This window comes from Micropterus salmoides, unplaced genomic scaffold (assembly GCF_014851395.1).
Source record: "Micropterus salmoides isolate LMB-PRFRI ecotype aquatic unplaced genomic scaffold, ASM1485139v1 Ms_hic_scaffold_17, whole genome shotgun sequence".
In the NCBI taxonomy this organism is placed as follows: Eukaryota; Metazoa; Chordata; class Actinopteri; order Centrarchiformes; family Centrarchidae; genus Micropterus; species Micropterus salmoides.
The window spans coordinates 4,122,580-4,138,633 of record NW_024040817.1 but is presented as its reverse complement, the minus strand read 5'-3'; the positions used below and the strand labels follow the sequence as shown (position 1 = coordinate 4,138,633).

The window sequence follows — 16,054 nt, the reverse complement described above, 5'->3', positions numbered from 1 at the left end:
TAAATTACATTAAACAACTTTATCAGAATCAGAATCAGCTTTATTTCCAGGTATGTTTATACATATGAGGAATTTGACTCTGGATTGTACAATGCTTACTCATACAATAACACAATAATACAGTAATAAAATCAAACACAGGCTACAGTACAGAGAACACATATACACACATTATAAACAAAACAGACACTGTTGGATAGTTTAATCTGTAACAGTATTTGTGTTACAGTAAGAATAAATAGTGTTGATATTTTTCTTTCTTCAACCGTCTGATGAACTGACTGAGAAGCTGAAGAGTCAACAATTGTTTTGTGCATTGAGTTTGTCTCAAATCAGCCGTTTGGCTCTTCAAGTGTTTAGTTCTAGTTTTCTGAAAGCCCAGAGACACAGATTGTAACAGTACATTTGATTTATTCAGCACTTCGCACAACAGCTACCAGTTCATTCATAGAGTTAAATTTACAACAGTGGTCAAAACAAAACACAGTAAGTATAAATCTAATAAGTTACGATCCAATGGATGTGAACAGTGAATTTAACCAACAGTAACAACCTTTACAATGTGATGAGCTCTTGGTGGTAAAAACTGTGCACGTCCTGCAGTGGTGTCAAAGTAAAAGTCAACTCTGAAGCAGCTGCCTGAGACTGGGTGTGTGCAGGTTTCAGGTTTCAGGTTGGTTCTAAGGTGTCAAAACAAGGTTTTCCGGAAAACCACAGCCAGAAACAAACGACAATAAAAACAGAGTCATCTCGTCTCTCTGGAAGCTTTTCCTGCTGAACCTGTTGTGGAACAGCACATGGTGTCGCTCCCTCCCTAACCCCCCCCAGTCAAACCAGAACCAGAGAAATAATATAAATTTAAAATGAACTGGCAACTGAATGTTGGTCTGCATAATGTAAAGAGACAAAGCACCTTGTGCTTTTTAAATGTATTTAGAAATGTGTAAAGTGCAATAAAAAGTATTTTTTCAAAACACTGACTGCCAAATAAAGCTTTTTAATGATTTTAACGACTAACTGCATCCAAATTGTTCTAGCAGCCTGTTGCAGCAGCTGTGTGTAAGTTAATAAATCCTTGTTGTTAATTATGCATTACTAAAATAAAAGCATTTGCACCATGGAGATAAGTTACAATATTACTGTAGGTAACAACTAAATAGTAAATCATAAAATATCATAGAATTCCACTCACTACGCTAAAACTTTTTATGTTTATCATTCACTGCAAGTCATTCAGCACCACAGTAATCCACAGTAAACCTAATTTATGGATCTGATATTTCAATATTGATCTAGCTTCACTTCATTTTGCCTGAACATGTCTGGGGAAAAGTCACAGCCGGCATGTTGTTGCTTCTAAGTACTGAACTGTCATATTAGTAGAAACTTGATCACAAGTCACAGGAGTCTTTTGTTGCTAAAAACATCAGCTTTAAAATAAACAGACAAACAGAGGGCGTCTGCTCTGGCAATGTTTGAGTGTGTGAGGTGTACAAAGACGCAGGAGACGGGGAAACGGAGATCCGTGTGGGCACATGAGACCCTCAGAAAGAGGAGACGCCGCTGGTAGGACCACCAGCTGGTCCAGGGGCTTCGTCTTAACGATGGTTTAAGGATTATTTTAGGATGTCGCTGGACAATCCAAGCACCTGTAAACTTCCGTCAGCACAACTGAGGGCCCGTCTCTCCATTCATTAGATTGGAAAATGGAAAAGAACGCAAATGACGTCAGGCACGAATATTTTCTACTTCAAAAAGGGGTCGGACTGCCAGAAAGGTTAAGAACCCCTGGTTTAAGCCCATGGTTCAAGCACGCGTACGTGCACACGCCCGGTTGCAATCTTAAAACTGCACTGCTAGTGACCGCTGATATCCCCCCTTTAATGTCTCAGATTGCTGGATATGCATCAAGATGCGTATTGCATTGGCTTCAGTGAAACGCTCTTCCTCTTTATCTCACTCATTTAAAGTAGTTAAAACGTCTACTACCAAATACCTATAAAGATATACATCCTCTTGTGATGTGACTACAGTTTTTGGTTACTGCTGATCGATGAAGCTCAACTAGCAGCTCTCCGTCTTCACCTGCTGCTGTCAACAACACACTTGTGATTTTTGACCTGCGAATGCCATGTAAATCTTTTGTCACACATACTGCATTTGAACGGCTTCTCCTCAGTGTGGAGGGCCATGTGTGTGGTCAAATTGGCCTTTTTGGAAAATCTTTTACTACAAACGGAGCAGCTAAAGGGTTTCTCCCCGGTGTGGACTCTCATGTGATTCACCAACGTGCAACGCAGACTAAAACTTGTGTTGCACACGGAGCAGGTGAACGGCTTCTCTCCCGTATGAACTCTTAAGTGTGTGGTCAAATTTGAGCTTTTTGTAAATTTTTTACCACAAAATGGGCAAGTAAATGTTTTCTCTCCGGTATGACATTTCATGTGGATCTGCAGATGGTCCTTGCTGTCGAACCTTTTACCACACTCTGAGCAGCTAAAACACTGTTTGGTAGCATCACATCCTGCTTCATTGTTTTTCAGAGTATGTAAACCTGGCTGACGTTCCTTTCTCTGCTTCAGGACATCACTACGGTCTTCAGTCTCAGAGGAGAGTGAAGTCTTATTATCTGGCTGTAAATGTCCACCTGGATTAAAGTTCCTGGCTGGTTCTGGTCCTCCACAGTCCTCTCCATCAGTTTCTGTTTTCAAATGCTCTGCATCTCTGTTCTCTTCAGTTTGATGAAGCTGTGAGGACTGAGGTTTCTCTTCATCATCTTCTTCACTCTTCATGGGGACAAGAGTGAATGGGAACTTGGTGAGATCAGCCTCCTCCAGCTCTGGAAGCTGCTCTCCCTCCTGACTGGTCCAGAGATCCTCCTGTTCCTCTTTAACGTGTGGCGGCTCTGGTGGGTCCTCCTGGTCCAGCCTGGGGCTCCAGTGCTGCTGCTGCTCAGGGGGAACCTGTTTAATCACCGTAGACTTCTTGACATTTGCAGGAAACACTTAAAAACAAAAACACATAATGTAAAGGCAAAATGTAAATTACATTATTTGAAAATTTTAACAGCAGCAAGCCTTCAACTGACAAACTGGAGTTGTGAAACATTTTCAGCGTCCAGATGGTCGTGGGACAGTGAGCAGGTATAACTGTGAAGCCTTTTCATTGTGAGCCTGTGGTCTGCCATTGTTAAGCATGTTACATCTCATAAACATGGGGTGGGGATGGCGTACTGGATAAGACACATGCCTTTGGTGCCGGAGGCCTGGGTTTGATTCCCCCTGTGACATGTCCACCAATGTGTCCCTGAGCAAGACACTTAACCCCTAGTTGCTCCAGAGGCGTGCGACCTCTGACATGTATAGCAATTGTAAGTCACTTTCAATAAAAGCGTCAGCTAAATGAATAATTAATATTAACATATTTTCTTCATCCATGGCTCTCGTACACATTATAAACTTTGTGCAAAGTTTGTCAGCAGTAGAGTAACATTAAAGCCAGCAGCAATGTTGTCAGCTGAGTCCGAGGATGAACCTCCTCTCCTAAAAATATTACTCAAAACATTATCCAAATTGATGGCGATTAATTTATTAGTCGACAACTAAGTGATTTTTAGATACATTCAAGCTCTAAGCTGATCCCAAGCTGAATTTATTCTTCTTTTTAATAGGATTTTTATATAGTAAAATACACTTATGAGTGTCGGATGTACACATAAGAGTAGTAGTAATGACACAGAGTGCCATCCACAGCTGCAAGTGCAGATTTCATTTGTAAAGCCTTGTGAAGTACAATATGTGGTCAGGAAGGAGGAGGCAGGTCTTAGGGTGGGGCACTGAACTGAATGCACATTTAAGCACATCCCTAAAGCCTGTTACTGTATCTGGCCTTGTGCATGTGGCTCTCGCTGTGAGGACGTGGTGGTGGATTTAGACCAGAGCAAAGAAATATGACATCCCAATATATCACATCACCGCAGTTTTAGCTTCATTACACTGACTCCCAGTATATTTTAATATAGACTTTAACATTTTATTGATTACTTTTAAAGCACTTCATGGCCTCTCTCCTTGTTATATCTCCCATACGCACCAGAAGGTACCTTGAGATCCTCTTTTGTCCCTTCCAGAGTCTCAGGGGCCCTGAGCCTGCCGGAGGAAATCAGGGCGGCGGAGTCAGAGAACTCTTTAACTTCTTAGAGCCTTTCCTGATGTTACATGATTTTATATTTTGTCTTTACTTTTAACATGTATTTTAGTTTCTTAGATGTTTTCTTGCTTTTATCTGAGTTTTATTGTCTTTGCGCTTGTTACAGCACTTTGAAACTTTGTTTTTTGAAAAGTGCTCTATAAATAAAGCTTATTATTGTTATATTAATATTTCCATTATGGTTAGATACTCAAACACCTCTGCCCGACATGTCAACACTGCACAGACCAGCACTTAGTCATAGCCCGGTCATTTACAAATCCAGACACAATGAGATTACACAAAGGTGCACAATCAAAACAAAAGCATTATTATTATTGAATATATTTTTAAACAAACACCCTGCCTGGTGTCCAGATCATCCGGTATTTATCATTAATTATGCCATATGATCAGGGCGCAAAATTAGCAAAAGCCACCAGCTAAATGCTGGTAAAATAAGTACAATAATAGTGGCTGGAAGATTTCTTTCATTCTCTAGTCGAAAAACAGCGATGGTAATGAGTGATGAGTGGCCGGTCAACGGTGGTCAAGTTTGCACCCTGCATTGGACTACAGCTTGCAGTTTGCTATTATAACAATATGGTAACTTGACATGTCATCAGGAAGGGGTTTGTTTTGATGAGTTGATTTTGTTAAAAGACGACAATGTTTTGTGATATAACAAGATGGATGTGTTATTACAGGAGGGGTTTATTGTTCAAATCTAGTAATAATGACAAAAAAAATTTAATCAAAGGATGTTGTTAATAGGAGGAATGTTATATTATAAGGAGAAACTGAGCAGATGTGGATGACTTTACCCACCAGCTTCATCTTTCTGCGCGTCCTGCAGCAAACTGCGCTGCCGATCAATCTCCTCCTCGTACTCTGATATCGTCCTTTCAAACAGCCCAAATATCTCCTCTGCAGCCGCACATAGTCGCTGGTTGACAAAAGCTCTCAGCGTTAGGACTTTTTTCGACATTTTCACACAATAAAATCACCTTTTCTCCGGATGAACCCAGTGAAAACACACGTTGGTCTCGATCAGTCAGTCTCACAGGTAGTTGTGCGGCGTCCTTGTCCGTTTATCTGAAGCTAAGAAGCTAAGCTAACTATATTTTGTGTTTATATGATACCGTGAAGCTGATGTTTCATCCAGTGAAAGTTTTAAAGAGAAGAAACGTCGCTCACGGAACGAAGCTGCTTCTGCTGGACGCCATCTTTGTTTACAAAGTCAGCCGTAACAGTGAAGACAAGTGTTTCCGGTTACTAACCTTCAAAATAAGGTGTACAACTTCTTCTTCTTCTTCTCCTCCTATTTCGGCAGAGTAGACGCTGTTTAGCGTATTACTGCCCGCCACAGGTCAGAGTTAGATCTAAATTCTCAAATACAATCCTGTATCATGTAGAAACTGCAGAAGTGCCTTGGAGATCATTTTGTGTTTCTCACTGTGTCCAAACAAAGATGCAACAAAAAAAGCCTCAATGAATGAACGAATGAATGAATGAATGAAGAAATTCATTCACATACCACATACAAACTCGGCTCTCCCGCTAACTGGATCTCTAGATCCATCTGTAAAAACAATTAAAGTGCCCTCACTGATTGAATTAAGATATTCCACTATACTTGGGGTCGCTTTCCTCAATTCAGGCATCACCCAATAAGGCATAGGCAGCCGTCTTGTGTGCTCTACAATACCTCCCTGTTCCAAGCCCAGCTTCCTTGCCCACTGATTTACAGTGACAAAAAAATATTCTTTTTATCACCAGCAGTCTCTTGTAACAGACATCTTGCTGAGAAGGTATGATTACACCCCCTAAGTTTTACTGGAACCCTAACTTAATGCGCCATAACCACAAGGGCATTTCTCCCATTTCAACGAGCAGCGCAGGGACCGGGGAAGTCCTGAGGGCCCCACAGCAGATCCTCAAAGCCTTAGCCAGGACAGTTTTAGAAGCAGATCCATACACAAAACTCCCATAATCAAGAGCAGATCTGATCAAGACCCCCCCCCAACTCACACCCAGCCAGACTTCTCATAACATTCAGAACTTTTTCACAGGACTTTCTCAGAACTTGTCAGCCATACAGTCATACACCCAAAAATAAAAAAACGTTACCTTCTCCAGTAGAGACCCATAGATATCCATCCATCGTCGCCCGCTTATCCTGCCTACAGGAGCTGGAGCCAATCCCAGCTGACATTGGGCACCCTGGACAGGTCGCCAGTCCATTGCAGGGTCCACACATAGACAAACAACCACTCAAACCTAAGGACAATTTTTTTGGAAACACCAATTAACCTAGCCTGCATGTCTTCGGAGAGTGGGAGGAAGCCAGAGCACCCGGAGAGAACCCACGCAGATACGTGGACAACATGCAAACTCCACACAGACACGACCTTCTTGCTGTGAGGCGACAGTGCTAACCGCTGCACCACCGCGCCGCCCACCCATACATATACAGCCCTATATTAGGTAACTTTCTTTTAAAACCAAATACAACATATTTAGTCTTAGATGCAGAAATGAAGCCCCACGTCTTTCTCTATAGACAATAATACTCTTTGAACCTGTTTTAAAACAAACATTTCCAGATGGCCCCGTCATCTGCAAATAGAGACAACCCAAATCCTCTCTCTGTTTTGTCAAAGATACTCATTATATTAAATAAAACTGGACAGGTAACACTTCCTCGGTGGGTTTCAGTCTCTATTTCAACAGTCTTTGAACAGACATTACTGTCACGATCCTGTCCTGAGCGCTGTGTTTAGGGTTTTGTATCTGGATGTTAGTCCTGTCATCTGTTCCGTTTAGTTCTCAGAGTTTATTCATTTATCAGTTAGGTATCTTTTATCTATGTTGTTGTTTCTGTTTGTCATTTATGTCCTCTGATGGTTTCATTAATCTGTTTTTTTTTTCATTCTGCTTTAGTCTCTGTGTAGCCTTTATTATTTTATTCATCCGCATCTTTAAGCTACTTAGTATCTGTCTTGTCTCTTGTCTTAGTTCCCAGTCCTGTGTCTTAGTGTTTATTTCCGGTCTGTGAACTTCTGTGTTGTTTTGCCCAGAGGCCTGTTTCACAAAAGCAGAATTTAGAAATCCAGGATATGACATAAAGCTAGGCTTGACCTAGTGTGAACAGTGCATCCTGGGTTTATCAGTTTCACAAAGGCCAAACCAGGCTCAGAAGGTGCGACTATGTCAAGCCAGGTGTCAGTAATTCTGATAAATGGGCGTCAACAGCTTTCTTCAAGAGACCACACGGTCGATCACAGATTCATTGATGCTGAAACCCATTAAAGACGTGTACAGCGTATTTTATTCGCTGTTACTCACTGTGTGTAAAGAAGGTTTATGATGAAAAAATGCACATAATTTTAAAAACAAGTAAAGAAAGAAACACGACCACAGTATTAAAACAGCGAGAAAAAGCACGGCAGAGAATAGACCGACTTAATAAGTAAGTAGCTAAAAGTATCACTGCTCCTGTATACAGATATACAGATAGGTAGATAGAAAAAGTAACTTTGTGTTGAAAAGTGTTGGGGACTTAAGAGCTCAGATTAGGGGTGTGACGATTCAATGCTGAGATGAGTGGGGAGTCTTCCCCCAGATGTTTTTGAGCATTAAACACTTAATTTTCTGACTTCTGGAAAATATTCTGCACCAAAATGTTGTACTTGTTAAGTCAGTATGGATAATAGATAATAAGTCAGTGATGTGGTGCTCATAGAAAATACTGTATGATATTTTTAACCCTGAGGCTGTAGACCTACAGTCTGACAGCCAGTCTGGCAATGTAGTTTAAGTATGAGGACACCCACAGGTGAACAGTTCCTGCTGTGCTAATTAATGTGTTTTACAAACTGTCAGATGTCTGAACTGCACACACCTGGAAAAAACTAACAAAATGAAAAACAGGACTTGGACCTAGTTATGGAGATAAAAAGAAGCCAAATCCAGCAACTACAAAGAGAGGTGATCATTGCAAAGCACGCTGTAGCATGACTGTAGAACGATGTATTAATCATTGTTTTCTCTCCCGAGCTCCCAGCAGACGAGTGATCCCAGGGAGACAAAAAAAGGCAAAGAAACATTGTGGTGTCCCCTCCCTGTTGTTTCATGAAGAAACAGGGAACAATATAGTCTCTTTACTGAAGTGGGACTGTAATTTGGGAGTTTTATTCAATTATGAAACCTAATGAAAATTATTTAGGCCTATATATATATATATATATATATATATCATGTGTGTGCCATAAATGTCTTGAGTGACATATAACGTCCAGTGCTCATTTTTAACTATATAACATCACAATTATGACTATGAGTTTCAGTTAAGAGCAGTGATATTTTTAGGTTCTCACACATTCACAGTATAGGCTGCCACACTTTCTTATTACTGTGCCTGAGTTACCTTTTATGTTATTTATCATTTTTCTGTACATGTACTTTCATTCCACGTAAACCGACTCGCTGATGCTCGTTTTGTGCAAAGTATGGTGCACGCGTCTTCTCCAATTATGAAACCTTATAAACACAATCTGCTATTTTAATACAGGCTAATGAAAAATATGCAAAACAAATATATAAGAACATGGAATAACTGGAAAAAAACCCACTCTGATCGGCGTGACCGCTGACTGAACAGATAAGGGACCAGGATTAACTAAGCCCAGCTGTTAGCCTGGTCTGGAGCAGGCTAGCTGCACAGAATAAATCGCCATGGTAATTTATGTGCTACTGCTTTTGTGAAACCGAGTCACGGCTTAATTCAGCCAGGATATCTGAAAAATCCCGGCTTAATCCGCTATCTAGGTTGTGTGAAACATCCCTCTGCTCTGAGTTCTGTTTTTATCTTAGCTTCAGTCTGTGTTCCTTGTTGGTGTTATGATCTGTCTGCTTGTGTCTGAGTCAGTTTATTTTTATCATTGTGATCTGTTACGTCTTATTTTGAGATGGCCCGTGTTCAGTTAGTGTATGGTCTTGTATGGTCTTGTGTTTTGCGTCTGTCAGTGTCTGTCTGTTGTCCCCTGCTGTCACTCTACCTGTCGGTGTGCTTGATTAGTCCCTCGTGTCTTTCACCTGTGGATCCCCCTCCCAGCTCGTTAACCCATCTGTGTGTATATATACTTGCTTGTTTCCTCAGTCTGTGTCTGGTCATTGTAGCGTGTTTACGCTCTGTCCCATGGTGCAGTGTGTTGTCCTGTTGAGCTCGTCTTGTCACCCTGTTTCTGTGGATTTTGGATTACCTTGTTTTTTTGGACTCTGTTTATCAGCCACTCTGCCAGTAAGTGTGCTCACCTTTTGTTTGTTGGAATTAAACCTTCTTTGAACTGCACTTGCTTGTTCTGTGTCCTGCATTTGGGTCCACCGACCTTCTCCACACTACAAATCCTGACAATTACCAAACCTTACTTGTATTGTTTTTTTCCTTTAAAAAATCCTTAATCCAATTAAAAATTCGTCCCCTAACTCCCAAGTTAAGAATTTTAATCATTAATCCCTCCTTCCACAAAGAATCAAATGCCTTCTCAATATCCAGGAATACACTCATTACTATTTCGTTATTGCTGAATGCCCTTTTGATGTCCTGATGTAAAACTGACACTGATTCCATTGTCGACCTTCCCTTTCCTAAAGCCATCCTGGACATCCGCAGAGAGTCCTCTGGTTTCCATAAAACACACCAGTCTGTTGGTTACCATCCTCTCCATGACTTTACAAAGCACTGCTCTGAACTAGGGTCAGATGCCTCTTTGCCTGGCTTCAAGATAGACCACAACTGCCTGTTTCCATTCCTTAGGCAAATAGCCCTCAGCCCACACAGTATTAAACAAAGCTAAGATTTCATCAAGTGCACTGTCATCCAGATGTTTAAACAACTAATAAGACAGCCTCTCTCCCCCCAGGGTAGTATTTGCCCCAGACATAATTGCATCATTCAACTCTTTTGTTGTAAAAAAAAAACAGATAAATGGGATTATCATTTTTCCAAACTCCTTTCCAGCTTCCACTGATTAACTGCCATCAACTCTGTTCTCCTGCGCCTCTCAGCCCCCATTCTCTCTGATCTTCTGCTTGAAAACGGTCAACACACATGTCTGCTTTTTTCCTTATTGGAAACTGCTACCGTCTCTATAACACTGGTATCAATCTTCTTTTATATACCCCTGACATTCTACGTATTGCTGACCACAACAGGAGTCTCAGGGCCTAGCGTACCACAAAACTTCTTATTTTAGGATCTCATAAATAAAAGAAGAATATCTCGTAATTTTGTGACAATTATGAAAATATATTTTTATTCATTTATTTTACACTGCCACAAGCATTTTGCTATGAGCTACGAACTACTAGTTTTTTATTTTTGTAGTAAATTCTCGAGTAAAATCAGTACATTTACTCAAGTGCTTAAGTATAAATTAGTTTTTTGTACTTTATTTGAGTATAATCTTTTCACGCCTTTTTCTACTTCTAGTCTACAAAATCTCAGAGGGAAATATTGTTCTTTTGACATTTATCTGACAACTTCAGTTACTTTACGACTTAGACTTAAACAGACTTTATTGTCATTGTCAAGTATATGCAATATAAAATGGAATAAAAATATAGCTAAACGATACAGAAACTGAATAAAATAAATTAAATTTAATATTTTGACGTTTGTCAGGAATGTAGCAGCAACAAGTTGAGCGAGAAGAGTTTTTAAAAAAATATGACGTTTTGTTATAAATTAAAACCCCAACAGTTTATACAAATGCAGCTAGTACATTAGTTAAACATAAATTTAATTGGCCACTACTTTGATAATTGCTTAAATAATTTTTTATAATGTTTTTTATAACATTTTGTGGTTTTCCAGCTTCACAAATGTAAATATTTTCTGCTTTTCTTTTTTATTATTTTGATAAGTTTGAGGTTTGGACTGACAAGATAAGCGCTGTGACAACATTTCTTACTATTTCTAAACTTTTTACAATCCATGAATGGAATAATCCATAATGAAAAAAGGTATAAACTGCAGCCTGATACAAATAGTTCAACCTCAACCAACAGTAAAATCCTGCTTTTGCATGAATACGTGAGTAAAAATATAATAATAATCTAATTGTATATAATAGTCTGACAGTCACAGGGGTACTTTATCCTGATTATACATAGCCTACATACTTTTTCTTTAGTAACATTTTAAATGCAAAACTTTTACTTGCAACAGAGAATTTTTACAGTGAGGTATTAGTACTTTTAGATGCTCTTATTTTGACACTACAGAAGGAGAAGAAGTGCACCGGAAGTGATCTGTTTCGCTGTGGTTAAACCCTGCAGAGCGAAAAGACCCGTAGGAAGAAGCTTTCTGTCTTTTTGCCGTTAAATTCTTAACCTGACATACAACAGGAGTTATCCACTGGAGCATCTGTGTGTCTGGATAAACCTGAATTAATTAACTTTATGAGTGATCCCGAATGTTTTACCCTCCGTTAGCCTGCATAGTTAATGAAGTTAGCTTAGCTCGACTGGTGAGACCAAACTGTGTTTTCACGGAGTTCTTGTGAAGAAAAAGTCGCTGTCTCCGTGTGAAAATGTCTAAAATCCAGATGCTGAGAGGTTTTATCAACCAGCGACTAACTGCGGCTGCTGAAGAGATATTTGGGCTGTTTGAAAGAACGATATCAGAGTACGAGGAGGAACTCTGTCGTTCCAAAGAGGAGAACCAGAGAGAACCAGAACATCTGGACACCTGTATGAACCCTGATGTTCAGTTGCACAGAGCTGGTCTGTAAACTTTTTATTGTTCTTCTCTGTTCTTGTCAGTTAAAACAGCTGCGAAACTAGCCACTGCCCCCCAGAATAGCAATGCGCCCATATTATAAACCTTACGGTAAATACGAGGACTCCAGTCTGTGGGTGAATCAGTTCAGTTATTTGGATTAAGAGCTGCAGATACTTCACATTAAATACCTCAACTAGAGCATCATGACCGGAGACCCCAGTGGAGAAAAATGCACACAAGGTAGTTGTCATTCAGCTCAAGGCTGCATAACGAAACTAAATGTGTAGTTCCTTCGTGCTACACACACAACATATAATTAAGTGTAGGCCTATATTAAATATGGTAACATATAAAATTAAATAAAACAATACAGTTATTTATATACATATTTACATACAGGTATACACCCTGAACATTCCTCACTGAGTTTTTTTGAGTTTATATCTGGGGTGAATGTAAACAGCAGCAACCAGATGATGAAATGAAAGTTTCATCTTCACAATAAACAGGCTGAAACATGGGAAACAGAGTCCATTTTGACTGTCTTTGTGCATCAAGCATCATCGATGTAAAACCAGTCCACCTCCTCTCATCTTGCTCTGACAGCTCAGAACATGGACCGCCTGCCGAGCGCCTGATGGGGCAGGTCTCTGTAACCATGTGGGCACAGCAGTCTCTGAATTCCGTTGCTTGGTCAACTTGGTCTCATTTTGTCCAGACTGGATCTTTAGGAGCAGAAATAAGTCCAAGCTGAGCGATCACCACACCCGCCGTGGCGCCTTGTCCGGTTGTTTGTGCCGGGTGGATCGTGGTCTGCTGCTCTCTAATCCAAAAACCCCATCTTCATCTTTCAATGACTGTATTTTTTAAGTGCAGTGAAGTTTGAAGAAGCTTCCAGCTGTGTGCAGTAGTCTGTACTTTAAATCCTGTCCCGGTCAATGTCCATGTAGTTTAAAGTGGATCTCTGAGTTTTTAAGAGTAAGAGGTGAGAGGAGTCTGGGGATGCTTTGCCCTCATGTGCAGGTTTTGCTCTGGGGGACAGAGATCCAATTTCAATGATGATAACGAAGTTACAATCCCAGGTGTAAATAAGGTTGTGAGGATTCTGTGATAGAGAAGGGATCGTCCAGCCGCACTGTGTTAAGGCAAGGTCCAGTGACGAAAGTGTAGCTTTTAGAAGAGAAAAAATGTATTTAAAATAAATACAAGCATTTAAAAATGTGTGTGCCTCCCTTATTGCCTGGTTTGCACCCCCTCCTTATAAATACAAGTCCATAAGTCACTCTGAAGGATTCAATATGCGTTTAATGTTGTGCATACAAATCTGACGGAGCGCTTCAGCTCTCCGGTGCCCCCCTGAGGAGGCTTTTGTCTTCCTCAACTTGGCGTCGTCCTGCTGAATGTGTGTTACAGTCCATATCCTGTCATTTTGCGAAATTTTTAAAATTGCATCCCGACTGATAATAAACCACCTGTAATGTTTATCGATCTGAATATGGCTCAAGTAGTCTAATAATAACTGTAAGGATGTTTTCCAATATGAAAAATACCATTTTGCTTCTTTATGCAAGGACATTTCCTTTGAGTTACTCTGAAGCTGCATATCAAACAGATATCGACACATCAGTCAGGAAAGTCTTCCCGTCTGCTTATCAGTTGAGCTCATATGAGGTCCCAACCACAAGGTAGAGAGTGTTGCAGTCAGTTTTTTAGAATCTGGGTGTGTTTTTATTATTCTCCACAGAGGTCCAGCAGCTGTTGGTGAGTAAAGAAGAGGTTCCCACTGAGCAGCAGCAGCAGCAGTGGAGCCCCAGGCTGGACCAGGAGGACCCACCAGAGCCGCCACACATTAAAGAGGAACAGGAGGAGCTCTGGAGCAGTCAGGAGGGAGAGCAGCTTCCAGGACTGGAGGAGGCTGATATCACCAAGTTCCCATTCACTCTTGTCCCTGTGAAGAGTGAAGAAGATGATGAAGAGAAACCTCAGTCCTCACAGCTTCATCAAAGCCAGACTGAACAGATGGAAACAGAAACTGATGGAAAGGACTGTGCAGGACCAGAACCAGCCAGGAACTTTAAGTCAGATAGTTGTTTACAACCAACTCTAAGTTATGAAACATCACACGTTAATAAACATGTGGCTGAAGAGAGTAATGAGGACTGGACAGAGGCCAGAGGATCTCCTTCTGACTCATCATATGTTAATGTCCTGGAAAATAAAGACGTCCCTGTGAGTGACTTGAGAAGCAGTTCTGTTAAAAAATCGTTTAGCTGTTCTGAGTGCGGTAGAAGATTTGTCCACAAGGGAAATCTGAAGAGCCACATGAGATGTCATACTGGCGAGAAGCCGTTTGGTTGCTCCATTTGTGGGAAAAGATTCAGGCAGAACTCAAATTTGGTCGCACACCTGAGAATCCACACCGCAGAGAAGCCTTTCACCTGCTCTGTTTGTAACAGCAGTTTTAGTCAGCAAGGGACTTTGGGTCAGCACATGAGGATCCACACGGGTGAGAGACCCTTTAGTTGTTCAATTTGCGGCAAAAGATTTACACAGAGAGGATCTCTGACTGAACACATGACTGTCCACACAGGCGAGAAACCGTTCAGCTGCAGTGTTTGTGGCAAAGGGTTCAACAGACAATCGCATCTCAAAAACCACAAGTGTGTTTGTTTCACAGATGCCTTTGTTAACATAAACGATCATATGCTGTGGCCGAGTTGATCCAATGAATCCAGGCAGTTATTGCAGGATTCAGCATCAATCCCTTGTAGTGAACAGAGCACAACGGGTGTGTCACTAATGGCGTTTTTCCACTACAGGAACTTATCAACAGGTAACCTGTAAGGCTTTTGTTTCATGTTTCTGTTGTTGTAAAGGGATGTGGCATGTGTTGTAATTGGGGGGGGGGCACTATGTTTTGCTAAAGTTCAATATTCACTGCCAGTCTATTTTTGACTGAAGCCACGTCAAGCAGCACAGAGCAGATGAACCAGACAGGAAGTCAGACACAGAACAGTATAGAGACTCTGATCAATTTTCAAAATAAAACACCCTTTGCAGACTCCTGATCGTACATCAACAAGTTAAAACAGACCCCAAAAAATAAACAATTTAACTACATAGCTACTTAACCATGGTAGAAGCACAAAAAATCAAGGACAACTGAACAAATAGGCAAAATCAGACAGGCAAAACGCTTTTATTCTGAAATGCTCTAGGTGGATATGTAACGTTGGCCTGCAGGTAGCTGTCATAGTTGAAGCACACACAAATTAACAACGCGTTAACAACGTGTAGGCTAAACACTCGGCTGCTGAAACACTTCAGTGAATAATGATAAACAACGTAGATCCTTATAACTTGGCAGCCCAAGACTGGATAACAGAACCAGACACACACCTTGACATTGGAAATCATCTTGTTTTTGGACTGAGCGTGTGCACTTTGCACGAGTGTAAAAATTATAAATCCCTGGAACATTAAAAGTTTTGCAGCAGCTGGGTGCAGACCAGCTAATTCACAAGCCTTAAAGCCGTCCCTGCAGCAGATCACGTCTTGTTTTGCCCCTCTTGTTCAAAGTAAACGTGCAATTAAAACTGACATTAAAAGAGCTGTTACTAAAGAGCTCATTTGTGTTGTGAATTATTTATGTGTACTCCAGTTATTTAATATAATTTAATATTCAACTTCACAATCCCTTTTGTTAGGTGAGTGTAGTTGTGTTTGGTCATTTCGGGTGATATATGTGTATATAATCTGCAAATGCTGTAATCTGCCTGTGATATCTGTGTTAAATTTGGCCAACACATCATCGTAAATCCAGTATGGGTCAGGCTATAGTCTGTGCGATGTCTGGAGGTAGTTAAAATGTCAACCGCAAGTTCCTGGAGCCCAAGGTGACATCCTCAAATTAAATATCTGATAAATGACAAATAATAATAATTCCAATTCTTGTCAAGTAATTTTCTGTCCATTGACTAATTGAGGAATCAGCTCTAAGTCATAACTATATGAGACGACAACAAATCAAAAGTGTGTTGATGCATTTGATATATTGGAGACTGAACATTGTGACCCACT

At 40.6% G+C, this 16,054-nt stretch overlaps 2 protein-coding genes across 3 annotated transcripts; one reads left to right on the top strand and one right to left on the bottom strand.

The window, feature by feature from the left end:
* Nucleotides 1-394: 394 nt before the first annotated feature.
* On the bottom strand, nt 395-5,426 carry LOC119907535 (zinc finger protein 454-like). 2 transcript variants are annotated; one of them, XM_038725302.1, is made up of 2 exons: nt 5,017-5,426; nt 395-3,004 (listed from the first exon to the last, which is right to left on the bottom strand). In XM_038725302.1, exons 1-2 carry the CDS (start codon nt 5,174-5,176, stop codon nt 2,082-2,084), a joined length of 1,083 nt encoding a protein of 360 aa, XP_038581230.1. In that variant the 5' UTR covers nt 5,177-5,426; the 3' UTR covers nt 395-2,081. The 2 variants fall into 2 exon arrangements, with proteins under 2 accessions (XP_038581230.1, XP_038581232.1); XM_038725304.1 differs by having other exon boundaries at nt 395-2,963.
* Nucleotides 5,427-11,517: 6,091 nt separating this feature from the next.
* Nucleotides 11,518-15,603, top strand: LOC119907222 (zinc finger protein 8-like). The gene is made up of 2 exons (XM_038724934.1): nt 11,518-11,976; nt 13,719-15,603. Exons 1-2 carry the CDS (start codon nt 11,784-11,786, stop codon nt 14,693-14,695), a joined length of 1,170 nt encoding a protein of 389 aa, XP_038580862.1. The 5' UTR covers nt 11,518-11,783; the 3' UTR covers nt 14,696-15,603.
* The last annotated feature ends 451 nt before the right edge of the window (nt 15,604-16,054 follow it).